General features: G+C 35.2%; 1 protein-coding gene across 1 annotated transcript; it reads right to left on the minus strand.

Moving 5' to 3' along the window:
• Positions 1-10398: 10398 nt before the first annotated feature.
• On the minus strand, positions 10399-14787 carry LOC127087620 (ATPase 9, plasma membrane-type). The gene is made up of 11 exons (XM_051028542.1): positions 14497-14787; positions 14266-14385; positions 14072-14170; positions 13486-13938; positions 12836-13405; positions 12643-12747; positions 12245-12554; positions 11608-12122; positions 11348-11521; positions 11079-11261; positions 10399-10920 (listed from the first exon to the last, which is right to left on the minus strand). The coding sequence occupies exons 1-11, from the start codon at positions 14536-14538 to the stop codon at positions 10642-10644; spliced, it is 2850 nt and encodes a 949-aa protein (XP_050884499.1). The 5' UTR covers positions 14539-14787; the 3' UTR covers positions 10399-10641.
• Between the last annotated feature and the right edge of the window lie 3683 nt (positions 14788-18470).

Genomic DNA, 18470 nt, shown 5'->3' on the forward strand with positions numbered 1-18470 from the left:
TGTGCATATCATCAATAGAGTCCCTAGTCCTCTTCTGAAATATAAAAGCCCTTATGAACTTTTGTTCCAGCAACCTCCTGTCATGTTGCATCTCAAAGTCTTTGGGTGCTTGTCCTATGCTACTTCCCTCCAGGCACATAGAACAAAATTTCAACCTAGGGCTAGAAAAGTTGTTTTCATAGGATATAAAGAAGGAACCAAAGGATTCATTCTTTATGACCTTGAAAACCATGACATCTTTATCTCAAGAAATGTTATTTTCTATGAAACCACTTTTCCTTTTAAAAGTCACATTTCTCCCCCTGCTATATCTCCACACACTGCCCAAAATCTGGATGATATCCTCCTTCCCACATCTCAGTCATCTTTTGGTCAGCAACATAGTATAGACATGACTTTATCTTTTGATTTTTCATCTTCTACAAGTACAGATCCTGCTGGCCCTACTTCTCCTAGCTCTGTCTCCCCTGTACCCACTGATTTGACCAATCACAACCCTACTGCATCTACTTCTAGTGAACCTACTGCGTCTACTTCTAGTGACCCTCTTTTAAGCACTCAAAATAACATCCTTACACCCATACCTGTCACGAATACACAGGATAATCTCATATCAACAAACATTCAGCCTTTACCTACTAGACATTCCTCTAGAACTTCTCATCCTCCTCCACATCTAAAAGACTATCATTGCTATGTAACTTCCTCTGAACATTCTTCCAAAGTCCTCTATCCCTTATCTTCTGTTCTTAGTTATGATAAATGCTCACCCTCATATAAACATTTATGTTTCTCTGTTTATTCTATTGTTGAACCAAAAACCTTCAACCAAGCTATTAAACTTGATTGTTGGAGAAAGGCTATGGATGCTGAACTGCAGGCTCTTCAAGAAAACCATACATGGAGAGTGGTTGACCTCCCACCTGGTAAAGTTCCCATTGGTTGTAGATGGGTTTATAAGGTCAAATATAAATCAGATGGCTCCATTGAAAGATATAAGGCTAGGCTGGTAGCTAAAGGCTATACACAAATGGAGGGAGTTGATTATTTTGATACATTCTCACCTGTGGCAAAGATTACCACAGTTAGAGTTCTATTGTCTATTGCTGCCATCAAAGGTTGGCATCTTGAGCAACTGGATGTCAACAATGCATTTCTCCATGGTGACCTCCATGAAGAGGTATATATGACAATGCCTCCTGGAATTTCTATTGATTCTTCTTCTAAGGTGTGCAGGTTGCAAAAATCCTTATATGGTCTCAAGCAGGCAAGCAGACAATGGTACTCTAAACTCTCATCTTTTCTGATTTCTTTAGGATATGCTCAATCTCAAGCTGATCACTCTTTGTATGTGAAGTCTCACCATAATTGTTTTACTACTATCTTAGTGTATGTTGATGACATAGTCATTGCTGGAAGTTCTTTGTCTGAGATTGCACAAGTTAAGCAGGTTTTAGATCAGAAATTTCGAATAAAAGACCTTGGTAAGCTCAGGTTCTTTTTGGGATTTGAAATTGCTAGATCCTCTCAGGGCATTTTCATGAATCAGAGGAAATACACTCTTGAATTGTTGGAGGACACAGGTTTTCTTGCAGCCAAACCATCCTCTGTTCCTTTTGATCCGAACCTCAAGCTTTCTCCTACTGATGGTGCTCCTCTAGCTGATCCCACCCTGTATAGAAGACTCATTGGAAGATTGATATACTTGACCAACACTAGGCCAGATATCTCATTTGCTGTGCAACATCTGAGTCAATACGTTTCTAAACCTCATGATTCTCATTATCAGGCTGCTACTAAGGTGTTGAAATTCCTTAAGTCTTCTCCGGCTAAAGGCATCATATTCTCAGCTTCCAGCACTCTTAAATTATGTGCTTTTCCTGATTCTTACTGGGCCAGGTGTCCCACCACAAGGAAATCTGTTACTGGTTTTTGTGTGATTCTTGGCTCTTCTCTTCTTTGCTGGAAGTCCAAGAAACAAAACACAGTATCCAGATCCTCTACTGAAGCCAAGTACAGAGCTTTAGCTTCTCTTACTTGTGAGATTCAATGGTTACATTACTTGTTCAATGACTTCAACATTAGGTTTTCTCAACCAGCAGCCGTTTATTGTGATAGCAAATATGCTATCTATCTAGCTCATAATCCTGCTTTCCATGAAAGAAGCAAACATATTGAGTTGGACTGTCATGTTGTAAGACAAAAGATTAACTCATGACTTATTCACTTGCTTCCTATTTCCTCTGCAACTCAATTGGCAGATGTTTTCCCCAAACCGCTGCACTATCCAGCTTTTTCATCATTTATGCACAAGTTAGGACTCTGCAGCTTGCATAGTCCAACTTGAGGGGGCATATTAGAATAGCTTATATTATTCTTTTATTCTTTTTACTATAGGATAATATATTGTACAGTAGGCTACTTCTTATTGGGCCTCTTAGTGTTTGTATATAAACTCTTATCTTGTAATCTTTTCCTTTTTTTATCAATGATACACAAGAAAAGTTTCTTTACAATGCTTCTTCTTCATCCCTTAACAGTTTTTCTCTTATTCTGTTACACGATTTCCACCATTGTTGACATTAAGCAAAACTATAACAGGGAAGTAGGGTTGGAAATGAGTCGAGTCGAGTTGAACCCGTCGTCAGCTCGACTTGACTCGATAAGAATTGGTTTAGTTCGAAACTCGACTCGAGTTCGACACAAACTTTTTTTTAAGCTCGAACTCGACTCGTTTTAAGTTCTTGAACAACCCGGTTCAACTCGTTAGGTTCAGTTCGTTAGGTTCAGTTTGTTTAGTTCACGGACTAAAAAATTATTTTTTAAAGGGAAAATATTAAAACAAAATAAAGCTTTCAAGAGATAAATTTAAAAGTCTAATTCAAAAACTATTCTTTTTGAGTTTAAGTTCGTCTCAAAAACTATTACAAATATAATAAAATAGTACAACAAAAACTATTAAAAATATTATATATATATATATATATATAATCGAGTCGACTCATGAACCTAACGAGTCGAACTATACATAGCTCAAGTTCAGCTCATTTATTTTAGGAACTTAATTAGTTTTGAACTCAAGTTTGACTCATTTGATTCATGAATCAAGTCCAACGAATTAATTATCGAATCGAGTCTCGAACTATTTTCGAGTTGGTTTGGTTCATTTCCATGCCTATAGAAAACAAAACAAAACAAAATGGTTGTGTGCATTTCTGCGTGGTGCAGCTTTTGCCAAATTTCAAGACACAAAACGGTTGCGAATCTCCTCATTATTTTTCTCATCCCATTTCCAGCTCATAAGTTTGGCACACTTGGAACAATCCTCAGCATCAACCATTCTATCATCGGGTCCATCTCTCAAATTCACAGTCGGGCAACAAGTCTTGAATAATTTGATTTGTCTCAGCAGTCAACTTGTTCTTCAATATGCTTCTTCTGGATTGTTACATCGTGTGTGCTTTTATTAGAACACTTATTGATAACATCAAGGATCTGTAATAACGACATTGGAGTGCTATCCATATCACTGCACTCAAAAAGAAATTCAGTCAAAAGATTTTCAAAAGCTGTGCGTAAGCTCTTAATCGTTATAAGAAGACAAAAGTGATAGAAAGAAAAGAAATATGTTTTAAGAAAAGAAAAGTAATTGAAATAAGAGAAAGTAAAAATAAATAAGATATCTTGTTTGGTTGGATCAAAAGTGATAGAAAGAAAAGAAATATGTTTTAAGAAGACAAAAATGACCTTTGGTATATAACCTTATGGTAAAAAGAATAAATATGTAAACTTATAATTTGGATTTGATAATATTCCTAAATTTTTAAAAACATATTCCTAAATTCTTTGGTGTATATATATATATATATATATATATATATATATATATATATATATATATTATATATATATATATATATATATATATATATATATATATAACTTAATTGATAGTTGTGCAAGGATATTAAACGTAGAAGTGTGAATTGGAACATGCATCTCATTTATTCATTTTAAAAAGATAAATTTATTAAAGTACTTTGATAAAAAGAAATACATACACCCATCTAAAAACTCCATGAATAATGACATCCTAATACCATATGAAATTGAAGAAAATGGTTGAAACTTTTGTTTTATGTCTCAAAAAGTAAATAAATTCGACTATAAAGATGATTTGAGTATGGAAAATTGTTATATGAGAATCATTGAGATGACAGAAGGTTTATAAGCATAGAAAAGTGAAAAATTGTTCTAATATATCTACTACCAACCTTTCGAAATTAAATTGTATTATTTTACCAAATAATTCTTCTAAGTTTTTCAATTTACACTACCATTCAGATATGTGGGTAATCAACGAATGTCTCAATTAAATCATAATCAGCCCTTTTATTACATGTCAAGTGTCAATCAACAATTGACAATCTCAAATAAAATTGTTTTCCCCCTTCCCACAAAAACCAATTCACATGTCAAGACTGTCTCACATTTAACATTTATCTTCTTCTCTCCAAGGACCTCTCATGCGTCTCTCTTCTTCCTTGCTCAGTTTATCTTTTTCTCTCTAGCAGCTGCTCGAGACTAAAAAGGGTGTCATCGGCAATCGACTACGTCGCTCAAACACAACAACTCGAACATGTTTCCACTTTTAATCTGATAGTATATTGTTTCTTATCTTTCGAAATCGCTGTAAAATCCTGTATTTTGATGTTACCGATTTTGTCTACTTTGTATAAACAACTGCGATTTTTGACATAACTTTCATCAACCGATATTTTTGACATAAGTTTCAGCAACACTACTTTTTTTTTTGGTATCAACGACTTTGATTTTGTGAGTTTTTTTTTATTTTCCATGCTTCTGTATTTGTAGATTCATAAGTTGTTATGTTTCCATATAATATATGTAATCTGATGCAAGTTAAATTGCGAGAAATGGATTTATGTTGCTCTTCATACACAATCTCATGATTTTTAAACCATGCAAGTCTTTTTACTTTGCTATGTATTTTGTATATTTTTGATGTAGATGTTATTTTGTTCTGTCATTGATTTTACTTTGCTCTTCATATTATTCATGTTTTTCATGTTTCTCAATTGGTTTTTCTAACTTATGTTTATATGATGAGTTCTTATCATTTTGCTAGATTTTTAAGCAACCATGTCAAGATCACTTATTCTCATCAAGGATTTGGTGAAAGGAAATCAGGTGTGAAAAATGCTAATTCGAGTTATTGACCTTTGGATTGTTAAAGAGAAAAGTGGATTGCAGCATCTCGAAATGCTCATACAAGATGCGAAAGTAATCGTTTGCAGCTCTGTTTGTATATATCTTTCGAAAGCTTCCTTTAAATGAACATCCACATTGTGGGGTGATCAAATTCACGTTACAACTCGAAACCGAGAGTTTAATTATTGGATTGAACAACTTACAGAGCATGAAACATATTTTCTTTACAATGGAAAGTATATGCTTAATAACGACACTTTTAAAGTATGCCCCAACAAGTTGAAACTTGTATTCAATGGAGGAACCACTGTTTCAAAAATGGCAATATCCAAAATACCAAATATCACCACACCAATTCAAGTTTAAGCCAATTGTAGATTTTCTTATTGGAAAATTCAGCAATGATCTCTTATATGGTGAATGTTTTATTATGTTTACCTATCATGTGTTATACATTCTTTGACACTTGATGCAATGTCACCTAACTACAATTCAACTTTATGAATTCTTTTTAACTTTTTTTATTTTTTTATGCTTAAGACGTTATAGGTGTTCTATAAGATAAGATGTTGTCAAATGGGAGGTGGTGGTAAAAAATCTTGTGCCAATATAAATCTACGTGATGAAGGTGGAAATGTGAATGAGTTCGCGTTATGGGAAAATTACGGTTAATAATTCATGAACTATAACGTCTCAAACAACTTTCCTGGGCTAACACTCCTTATCTTAACATATGCGTGGTGTAAGAAAAATCAAGGCTAGCCATTTATTCCTATGGTTTGACAATAGCTTTGTTGCTTGTATCATATTTCTTTCTAATATGCAACTAAAATTCTCTATCTGAGGTGCAACATTTGGATTGCCTAGCCTATCAAACGCATGGAATAGATCGAAGCTTCATATTAACTTAAACAATCCCCAAGCTCACACTTCTAAATCTGAGTATGAAAATTTGTTGTACACTTTTTATTTAGCCAGACTTTACTATTATTCAGTATACAAGCTTATCCTTACTGTATTTTGCATTTACATTTTGGCACATGTTAGCATTAACCCAATCAACAATTACACTGTCTCATTTTCTCACCCAAACATCGGATTCATTTGTACAGTCTGGCAACAAAAAATGGACACATCCTAATGAGGTCAAGAGTATCCGTCAAATCAGTGAACTCGACAAGGCTTCAATTTAATTATCCAATTTACATTTATTACTTATGAACCTTTTTTACTTACATATACCATTATTCTTTTCATGTGTTAGATACAAAATAGAAATCGAAGTCGAGTTTGATAATCATGTGGGATGCTTTGTGTTTTGGGATAAATATTGTATCTCATATATTAATATGATTGCTAGGGAATTGAGACAACTCATGAAGGAGGTAATTAAAAATGCAATACTTACTCTATCTTTGCAAGTTTTTATTTTAATTCAACTACATTTCAATGACATATCTGATTATGTGCATGCCCTCGAGATTCTGCGATGCATGCATTAGCCATGTAGCCTATTGAAAAGACTAAGCATGAAAGACCTGCCACGAGACAGCCATGCAGCTATACACCTAAGAAGGCGCCAATTGAGATGGCACTAGCATTTAAATTAAATGTGGTCGCCAATTGAACTGGCGTTAGGATGTATTTATAGCATGGGCACAAATACATGTTTTTCATTATAAATAGACCTAAAAACCAACACTTCTTCATCTGCAACACTATGAAAAAATGTCTCTACTCACTATGGGTGAATCACATAGAGGAATAGTCGCCAACATATTGACTTATGTAACTGTTTATGTAAAAACATATTTTTCTAACACATTTTTTTTTATGAAAAAACTTATTTTGTTGTTTATTTTTTAGGATGTTTCTAGGTTTCGAACTCGTATTCACAAATTTGTTGCCATCGGCGAGTTGATTCAACCTTATGTCGAACTCGCCGGTTTTGGACATGTTAGCAAAATCATGTCTTGGTCGGTTGATAATAAATTTATTCTAGCTTTATGTGAAAGATGACATCCAGAGACACACACATTCTAGTTTTCAACCGATGAATGTACTGTAACGTTAGAAGATGTGTACATGTTATTGAGGCTACCTATCGAGGGTAAGGCGGTAAATGAGAAAACCAACTATGCGAGTTCAATTTGCATGGAACTCTTGGATGTTGACTCGTTATATGATAACTCGAGAGGTCAAAGTATACTCCTTTCACGCCTTAAGGCATGTTACAACAACTTACAGTTAGATAAAAATTATACTGAAGACGTTCGAATAATAAAAACTAGGTGTTATATTATGATTTTAATTGGTTTATTTTTATTTCCCGAAGGTAGTGATTCTAGTATGCATGTTATGTATTTACCTTTATTAATACATGTAGATAGAATAAGAAGTTATAGTTGGGGATTTGCTTGTTTTGCTTATCTTTATATCTCTTTGTGTAAAAATGCACACAAAGACACATCTACATTTTCTGGATGCGTTGTTTTGCTCCAAGTATAGGGTAGCGCCCGTCAACCATAACCGTTCACATTCTCGTACGCACAAAAGTAAGTTCTTAACAATTAACAATATTTACTTACTTTAACGATTATTATCTCTAAATAATATATTTACTTTTTTGGTGCAGATGGCCAACTCGTGGTATGAGTTACAATAGATGTCCTAGACACTGCATTACCCAATATCGCAATCTCTTGGATCACCTTCGACCAACAAATGTATTGTCATTAACCAAATTAATTCGTAATAACTTGATTATAATATGACCCATTTTATAATCTAATATATTTTCACATTTTAATTCATTTAGCGTCCATACTTAAACTTGGATCATGACCATGAAATCAACGAACAAGATGCAGCAGTTTGGACTGCACGCACACTGATCATAAGGTTCACCACTATGGAGATGCACCATAGTGGCTGTGCTAAATTGCAGTTCGGTATGCTTCAACTTATCCCAAATCCCCCGACAAACCTCGGAGAATGACATATACAAAAAGTTAACGATCAATGAAACTTTAACCCTTGACAAAGCTTCGTTAGATCTGAGTGTCAAAAATAGATGCACCGACAAGACCCTGTCTTAACTAATGTTGTGATGTCAACCAAAGAAAAACCAACTCGTAATTATATGGCTTGATACAGATCAGTTGGATTTGAGTTCCTCACCGAGGATATGTACCTATATGACCCATGCCAGGTAACTTACACACAAGAAGGTTCAACATATAACCCCCTACAACATTTCCAGACCGGTTACTCACAACCCCCCCCCCCCCCCCCCCCCAATATCAAAATTATCGACCCATAAACAAACAAACCTACGACCTTAACATGTCAAACACTCAACCATAATACCAAGAGCATACCCTACACCACCACCAACAAGAAGATCATCATCAAGACACCCAACATCGTTATGCGCCCAACACATTACCCTACCATAGCCGCCTTAGCCAAAACACTTCGCGATCATTTAACACCAACCGTCTCTCCTTCTACTATAGCCAAGAAGCCAAAATATCCCAAAACCAAAATATGCAACAATCATATGGCTACCAAACACCACAACAACCATTCCAATCTTTCCTCGATGCATCATTCACATCAATGTCGCCCTTCAATCGTTCTGGTCGCCCTCAAATAACTCAAACACGACCCAACTACTCTAGCATGGGTCACAAACTCAGCTATGGCGGTAGCGCTTCATTGCATACACAGGACTACACATTTTTTTCTGAATACCTTAGAGAATCTCCTGCAGGTGGTGGTGATGTTCTTGGACCATCAAATCCTCAAACACACGAGGTGAATCATCAACGTGAGTTAGGGTCGCGCGTTCAACTAGCTAGAGGATGTGGTACTAGAGGTCGGTTAAGTCATCCTGGTCAACGACATTAGTCTTTTTGGTATTCGTAGGTAAACACATATTAATATTACTCCCTCCGTCTCATAAAAAGTGTCTCATTTGCACTTTTTTCTTGTCTCAAAATAATTGTCCTTTTACAATATCAATGCAACATTTATTATTATTTTTCCACTATTATACCCCTATTTATTAACTTTCACTTTATCCAACCACTCTTTTAACTACAATTAATAGGGGTATTCTAGTAAATGATACTAGTTTTATCATCAAAACCAACCCATTCAATCATTTTCTTAAGAACCGCGAATTGTTCAAATAGGACATTTTTTATAAGACGGAGGGAGTAATACCAATTTGTCCGATTTTGACTTTTATATAAAATGTATACTGTTTTTCAAAAAAAAATTACACAACATACATAGGTGTCAGACCAATTGTCGTCTTCTTTTAAACCTAACACATAAGCGCCAATTGAATTGACAGTACTAGGTATATAAGTCAATCCAACTGGCATAGTCATCTTTTTAACTTAGAGAGCAGACACCAATTCATTTGACATCAATTCTTTAAAATGGATTATTTTAAAAAATCATATTATTTTAAGATATATTTTTTTTAAAACGTGTCATTTTAGTAAAAAAATTCGTTAGATTTACCCTCCATTTTGTGAATATTCCTTTTTTTTTCTTTACGATATAGAATTTATGTTATTAAAGAAAACTACAAGGTTCAGTACTTTAATGCTGACAAATAACAATCCATTTCCTTGTACCATCGACACAATACTCAAAATTTAGAGATCTTTTTGCCGTTATTTAATTTTATTTTATTTTTTACCTGAAAAACATACTTAAAAGCAAAAATGTTGTCTATGGAAGAACTGATTAAATATAACTTTAACCAAAGTATGCAACAAATACCAGTAGCATCAAAAAGTAAATCTAAAAGAAATGATATATGACATTGGTTCAACAAAAAGAAAATAGAGAAGGGAACACAGATTTGAAGAAGTAAAAAACAAATTTCACAAAACCTAAAATTAATTTTAAAATTGATTACCTTAGTGGTTAATACACAGTCAAACATTTGTATTTGTGGTATTGGAGTTGTTGAACCGTCACAAATTCACAATATATTTTTTTGATTCTCATAGTTTGGAAGGGTGTGGTTAGATTCTAAGTGGTGTATATGCTGCAATCTTTAATTTGATTTGATTGTAACCCTTGTTGTTGAGAAATAAAACATATTTGAATCACTAAGAATATATAGCATAATAGCATAAGCAATTCAAAAAGCAAAGATAAGAAAGCTTCATTATGAAAATTTGTGATAACATCGGCAAAAAAACATTTGGTGTCTACACCCCAACTTTGGTACATGTAGCACAATCTCCAAATGTTGGATTATTTCAAAGCCCTTATTATGTATTCTTCTAAATTCCAAATAGGAATCTAAAACAACAGGCCAATACAATATTGAATTGTATATTTATCTATTTTCTCTTCCAAATCCATCTTATTTTCCATCACTCAAACAGTGTAGTGCTGTTGAATTGTCTCAATGTCAAGTCCTTTCAGTTTCACAACCGATTCAACATGTCCCTTCAGTGTGTGTAGCTCCCTTAGCCTCGCGATTTCAGCGCGTTTCTTCGCTTGGTCCGCAAGTTCAGATAAGTCTCTATAGTTGTTACTTTCATTCAACACATGATCTGAGTCTGGTGGATTCAATCCGTGTAGCGTGCGTTGAGCCGCGGCCCATTGTGCTTCTCTCGCACCCCTTCCGTAATCTTTCTTCGAGGTGAAAGCAGTCTGCATTCCATTACATTACATTAGTTAGAATTATAAGATTACGTGCTTTTTAGTCTCGGTATTCACTTTTCAGCTTCCAAATGCACGTTGAAAAGTGAATACAGAGACTTAAAAAAAACATATTTAACCGTGTTAGTACTGTTATAATGCGAGCTTACCCTATTTTCAGTAATGTTATTCCATGCCTTGCCGCTCAAGGCATATCGAATGAAGAACTTAAGGATATCCAAAGGGATGTAGAAAACAATGCTGTAGAGCCAAATCACTGCTGCCCAACCCCATCCGATTCCTTTCATATGTGCAAACTCCCAATTTGCATACACAGCTATCAATGTGGCAATCTAAAAAAGAAGATAAAAATAGATTAATTTCGTAAGAAAGATATCACAAAAGGAGTCTGTTCTCTTTACGACAAAAAAAAACTTACCAGTTGTGCGATGAGAAAGGCAGCAATAAGTAATAATCCGGGACGTTCGACGAAAGACCAACTCCTTGATCGTGTAACAAAGATGAGAGCCTGACTTACGATACTAACTTGAAGGTAAACCGCAGCTGTGAGCTCCTCGTGGTTGTTTCGGATAGATTTTAATCCAAATTTTTCCTACAAATATTTTTCAGTTTTTGGATTAAGCATGAAGGCTGAATATGATGAAATAATGATCTTATTGCAGAATCACTTAATCTTACAGTGAAGAAATCAGAAGCATGAGCAAGCCAAAAGAAGACAACAGTCATAACAGCAAGGTAGGTGCCAAGCACGACGCCTGTAGCGAAAATCTCCCTCAACTTCCATGAATCTGGCATAGGAGATGGCTTCACTCGATCCTTTGAAATGGTCATGATTGTGCCGTCGTTAAGAATGGCAATGATCAAAACCATAAAAGGAGAGAAATCGAATTTCCAAATTAGAGCAAGGAGCATAAAGCCAAGCACGACTCGGATTGTTATTGAAACTGCGTAAATCGTGTAGTTCTTCATTCTTTGAAAAATAGCCCTGCTTGTGAGGACTGCACTCACAATAACACTCAAACCAGGCTCCGTGAGGACTATGTCGGATGCACCTCGAGCTGCGTCAGTTGCATCAGCCACCGCAATTCCAATGTCTGCTCTTTTCAATGCAGGTGCATCATTCACACCATCTCCTGTCATTCCACAAATGTGTTTCCTATCTTGAAGTCTCTTTACAATCTCATATTTGTGTTCTGCATTTCAAATTCGTTCCCATTATTCTCATTAGTACTCTTGTCTCATCTTCCTTATAAGATCAATCGGAATAATATCGATAATACAAGCAAATATATGTATGTATGTATGTATGTATTACCAGGGAAGACACCGGCGAATCCATCGGCTTTCTCAATGAGTTCATCGACCGGAAGGGAAGCAATTGAGGCATCCTTGTGTTCGCCGAGGAGGGAGGATGATGGATACATGTTACTTCCCATACCGAGCCTGCGACCGGTTTCCTTGCCAATAGCTAGTTGATCACCAGTAATCATCTTAACATTTACTCCAAGATTGAGAGCTTGTCTAATGGTTTCTGCACTGTCATGCCTTGGTGGATCAAAGAGAGGCAATAGACCGACAAACGTCCACGGTCCTCCTGAACTCTCTTTGATCTTTTCTGGTACTTCCTAAAAAGTTCGCATAATTCCTCGTAAAAACTTATCGATTTGTTCAACCGTAATAAATCATCATTATGAAAAACTAAGAAAAACTCACTTGTTTGCAAACAGCAAGGGAGCGAAGACCGCGGTCAGCGAATTTATCAATGATGGAAAGAGCTTTCCTCTTCACATCTTCTCTAAGATTGCAAAGTTCAATAATCTAAAAGGAAATTCAAAATGTTATTGTAATGCGAAACAATAGACATCAAAATATGACTCGCGAAACCGTGAAAGGTCTATTTATTTACCTGCTCTGGTGCGCCTTTGCTTACTCGGTGCCAGTTACCATCAGTGTCTATGTATGTTATCGCGGTACGCTTGTCCACTGGATTAAAGGGCAAGAAATGCACCTCTGTAAGACCTTCTCTAGCCTCTTTAGGATCACTCAACATTCCAACAATGCAAGCATCAATGGCATCTTGATTCTCCACCCTAGAGGCTCTTGCTCCGAGCAAAATAACCATGTCCTTATCGGTATCTCTTGAAAACACCTCAACCAGATTCTTGTCCACGGTAAGTTTGTTCAATGTTAGAGTTCCGGTTTTGTCACTGCATAAAACATCCATCCCTGCCATTTCCTCGATGGCGGTCATTCTCTTTGTGATAGCACCTTGCTCTGACAACCTATGTGAACCAATAGCCATTGTAACCGACAAAACTGTTGGCATGGCAATTGGAATCCCTCCAATGAGAAGAACCAAGAGGTTGTCAATTCCGCTCCTATACCTGCGGTGCTGAATTGGATACATGACAACAATCTCGATGACCATTCCCACAGCAATTGAGCAAATGCAGAAGTTACCAATGGCTGTCAAGACCTGATGATCACCATAGCCATCAAAATGAGCATATATTTTCGTAACAATATATTGAAGACGGAGGAGTAAGAGTTAAGTACCTTTTGGAAATGACCAACTTGGTTAGTGCTGTCGACCAAATGAGCAGCCTTACCGAAGAAGGTGTGCACACCAGTAGCGATTACAACAGCCTCGAGTTCTCCTTGCTTTACAGTGGAGCCGGAGTAGACTTCATCGCCAGGGTTCTTGGTAACAGGCAAGGACTCACCGGTGAGTGCGGATTGATCAATCTTAAGAGCATCTCCATCCAAAAGACGACAATCGGCTGGAATGATGTCTCCTAATTTGACGCTGATTATATCTCCGGGTACCAATATAGCAGCCTCTTGCTCAGACCACCTTCCATCTCTCAGAACCTTGGTTTTAGGAGCAAGACCTGCCATGAGTGCTTGAGCGGCATTTCCAGCATTGTTTTCTTCTATAAAACTAATGGTTGAGTTAATAAATAGCAACACCGTTATTCCCACAAAATCTTGCCAATCTGGTGGTTGACCCTGCATATTTCAAGAGACAAGAGAAAAACATAAGCAAATATGTCCCAAAATGCGAGACTCTTAACACACTCTCACGGATCTTGGAAAAGAAGAAATAGTATTTAAAATCATAATTAAATTATGAACAACATACCCCTCCATTTGCCAAAGCAATAGCCATGATAGCAGCAGCCTCCATGACCCATGAGAGGGGATTCCACATAAAACCCAAGAATTTCAGCACCTTGCTTTCCTGTTTTAGTCCAAAGTCAAGATTTTATTAAAACATTTTCATGTAATAATCATATCAATTAACAAAACTTGATTGTAGATTAGTTGCATAATTACACTCTTTTCTTCCAATTTGTTTGGACCAAAAACGGTAAGCCTTTTTTGCCCTTCTTCATTAGTGAGACCTTCTTTGGTACAATTCAACTCTCGAAACACGTCATCAACCGGTATCCTCTCCTACAAAACCAACCAGATAATATAAGTTATAACAAATCAATGAATCAAACACATAAGTTAACTTGTACGACAAGTTAACTTCTGGCAATCTTATTGTGAATTCGAACTTACCAGATCGACAGTTTCTTTCTTAATATCTTCGAGACTTGTCATGTTTGTGTTCCCTTATTGACGATACTAGTATTATTTTAATTACAACTAGAAAGTGTGAATGAAGAGAGAAATAGAGAGTTTGTTATTATTTGTTGTTTACAAAAAAGAACCTGTTATGAGAGTGAATGTGTATAAGGATATATATAAGGAAAGGAATAGAAGATAATAGTAATACACAAGTGTTGATTCATCAATGGTGTGTGAGAGAGAGTGAGTTTCTCCTTTCAATTCTCTACGAACTCTAAAATCACTCATTTCCACTCATTCACTAATAACAAAAATATAAAATAAAAAGTATAGTAGTGAAGCAGCTACACTTGTGGTGTTTGTTTTGACCATGTTAATGCCATTTCATTGCTTCTTGCACGTGGCAATTCATTAACTTTCATCTTGAGAAAACAAATGATCAACCAAAGTACAATATTATCCCTTTTAATTTCTTACCTCGTGTGTCAATTTTTATATATTTTTTATACATTTTAGTATATTCTAATGAATCAATTTTTATATACTTTTAAATAAAAATAAGATTAATTTATAATATAGTACTACTAATTACAATTTATTATAAAAATAAGAATGTATAGCAAACAAATTCATATCACTAAAAAGTAGTAAATTAGTGTTTACTTTAATATCTTCAACATCAAAAGAGAATAATTATAATATATAAATTACAATTTTTACGTTTTTAACTAACTTATATTAATTGAGCCTCATTTTCAATTCGGGAATGGCTTTGATATAAGGTGAAGTGTTTTGGTCGAAAATTTTATCCCATGTTACATTAATTATTTCCTATCTCTACATTATAATTTTCTTAGATTAAAATACCGCTCGTATAAAAATAAGTTATATTTTACATATGTTTAATTTTTCTTCACTCTCGCCTTTAGGTTTTATGCAAACATACATCTTATCGTTATAAATCGGAATTCATTTTCCAAGATTTCTGATTCATACTTATCATACCAGAACAAATTTAGTAAGTGTTCCGATTTTTCACAAGTCTATCAGAACTCATTGCAAAAGTCTTCTGATTTTCACAATACACATCAGAACTCATTTGAGTTGTCTTTCGGTTTTGCATTATTTTCATCGGAAATCTTCTCAAAAGTATTCCGATTGTTTGAAATTTTTTCACACTGGAACTCTTTTAAAATGTGTTTTGGTTCGTATTTTTTAAAAATAATTTATAGTGACTCGAACACGAGGCAAGGACAGTAAGATTTCAGATCGTGGTTTAGGACAGAGCGTCTCATTGACGTTGGTTGGTGAGGAAGGACATATTGGTGCATTTGCATATGTATCACATTCGGTTTGCTTTCCAGAAGGATCGTACGATAAGTCTCTTTTGGTAAAGTACAAGCATCATGTTGCTCGACATTTATGATTCGGTGAGGTAAGTAAACGACGTGTATTTGATATTGAATAATATTTAAATTTTTAATGTTGTATTTTATAATATGTGTACTTTTAATTGTTTTCAGGAGAGAGCTCCGAAGAAAGAGTTAAAGGTTGTTGGACATGAGCTGAAGCTGACATCGAGGGTTCCACAAGCTCTTCCACCACAAACGGAGAGTTGAGTTTCTACGTTTGGTTTATCTTCACTTCAGAGAACCAGTTTGACGAAGATAGACACAAACATGGTATCCACATTTGTGGAGAGATGACATCTAGTGACATCTTCATTTCATATGTCGTTTGGTGAGATGAGCATTACTCTGGATGTCGTCTCTTGTCTGCTTCACTTGCCCATCAAGGGAGTGTTCTAGAGCCCTCAAGATGTCACTAAAGAGGTTGTTGTTGAACTTGCTGTTGATTACTTAGGAGTGTCATAGAATGAGGCACAAGCACATGTTCATAGTTGCAGGGATTCTTACTATAAGTTAGAGTAGTTATACGATTTATTCAAAGAGCATAGAGTTGCTTCTAGTTATGCATGTGCGATTAGAGCGTATTTGTTGATGTTGGTGGATTCCATAATTTTTGCCGACAAGACCTTTACGTTTTTCAAGTCACAATACCTCTTACTGTTTACGGACTTAGAGAGATGTTCAAGATACAGTTGGGGAGCAGCTGTGTTGGTTACCCTTTAGAGATATCTCGGAGATGCATCCATGTTCAGTTGCAAACAGCTCGATGGATATCCTACTCTCATATAGGTATTTAATTTAATTTAGTTTATTATGTGTTAATTAATTTTATTTAGTATATTAATTTAATTTATTTTGTTTATTATGTTTTGATTTATTTTATTTAGTTAATTTATAGTATTAATTTTGTAACAATGTTGGATTCATGAGTATTTTCCAACACTTGGAAAAAGAGGAGAGAATTGAAAACCAACTAATAATTATGGTCTTCCTCAAGTGATGAGATGGTCCTATAAGCAAGAAGTCCTGAAGGTGGATGACTTGCGACCTATTTTGGACGAGCTGACATCTGCCGACGTCATATGGCGTCCATTCAAGGATCATAGATTATGGCGTCAATTTATCATACTCAAGCTCATCACTAGCCCAAACAACTTTCATCCACAATGTGTTGATCGTCTTTTGCATGTTATTCACCATATATTGCTTGCATTTTACACCAACATTTTTGTTAATGTGAAATCTACTTAGCAAATTAATCGACCTAGGAAACACAATTCAATTTCTTTCATCAAAGCAAGATCTTTATCTGTCAAAATCACTTGTGGACACAAATCTTTCTTCACAAACAATTGTTTAAGCTTATCCAACACCCAACAAAAATTCTCTATCTTCAGACTCCATATACGCAAATGCGACAGCAAAAGTCAACTCGGTTGATGTCATGCCAATAATTTCAAACAGAGGTTGTCTATATTTGTTTGTCTTGTAGGTGTTGTCCATAACTAACACAATAGGAAAAATATTCAACAACTTAACTTAATTTGGATGGGCTCAAAATATATCTCTCATAATTTCCGAGTCATCTCTTTTTCTATTCCAATAAACATAGCTTGCATCCTCAATAAGCTTAAAAAAAATGTTGTATCTCACTTCTAGGATCTCTTTTATATTTTTCTATCATATTCTTATGCTTGTATATTTGCGTGATCCGAGTGACATTCTCTGGATCTTGCTCTTGCAAGGAAAGCAATATATGTCTATGTGGAACATGTCTCTTTGACAAATCAACAATATGTTGCTCCTCATTCGTGGTCAAGCTACCAACAAAATAATTATCTTCTAATCTATCAGGTAAACCATAGTTATGAACTCCACATTTTACATCAACCTTCTAACCCAGCCCCATCTTTTGCCGGATTCGACCTGATTTTAAATGGACATCCACATTTTTTTATCGCATTTTGGGTTCCACCATCAATATCCTTGTATTTCCCACATTTATCACAACCAAATATTAATTTGTTACTTCTCCCTCTGTTGCTTGTTTCAGTATCTGAGCGAGTGATAATAATAGTTACTTTATTTCAGATTCAAACCTCTTTAGTCCACCTTATTACCTATTCTCGTGTACCAAATCTTTGAGTAGTTGAAAAGGCATCAGAAGTATCTGCACATATTTGGGGGAAAATTTTCATACCTACATCAATAAAAAATTATCAAAAACTAAACAAATAACAACACAAACAGGAAGTCTTCATAAAAGAGTTCTGGTACATAAACTGAACAAATCGGAAATCTTTATGAAAGAGTTCTGTTACATATATGTGTATTAATCGAAATACATTTGTTAAGTGTTCCAGTACGGTATATTTTTTACACCAAACTGGAACTCTTTTAGATAGTCTTTCAGAACACGTTTTATCATAAATCGGATGTGTTTAACTAAGTGTTCCGGAAAAGAAAATAAATATACTGAAAGTCTTTTTCAAAGTGTTCCGATGCGAGTCTAAAGGGGCGTAGTTTTCGGAAGTCTCAAATGAATGGTGAAAAGTG

Source organism: Lathyrus oleraceus, chromosome 5 (assembly GCF_024323335.1).
Source record: "Lathyrus oleraceus cultivar Zhongwan6 chromosome 5, CAAS_Psat_ZW6_1.0, whole genome shotgun sequence".
Taxonomy (NCBI): Eukaryota; Viridiplantae; Streptophyta; class Magnoliopsida; order Fabales; family Fabaceae; genus Lathyrus; species Lathyrus oleraceus.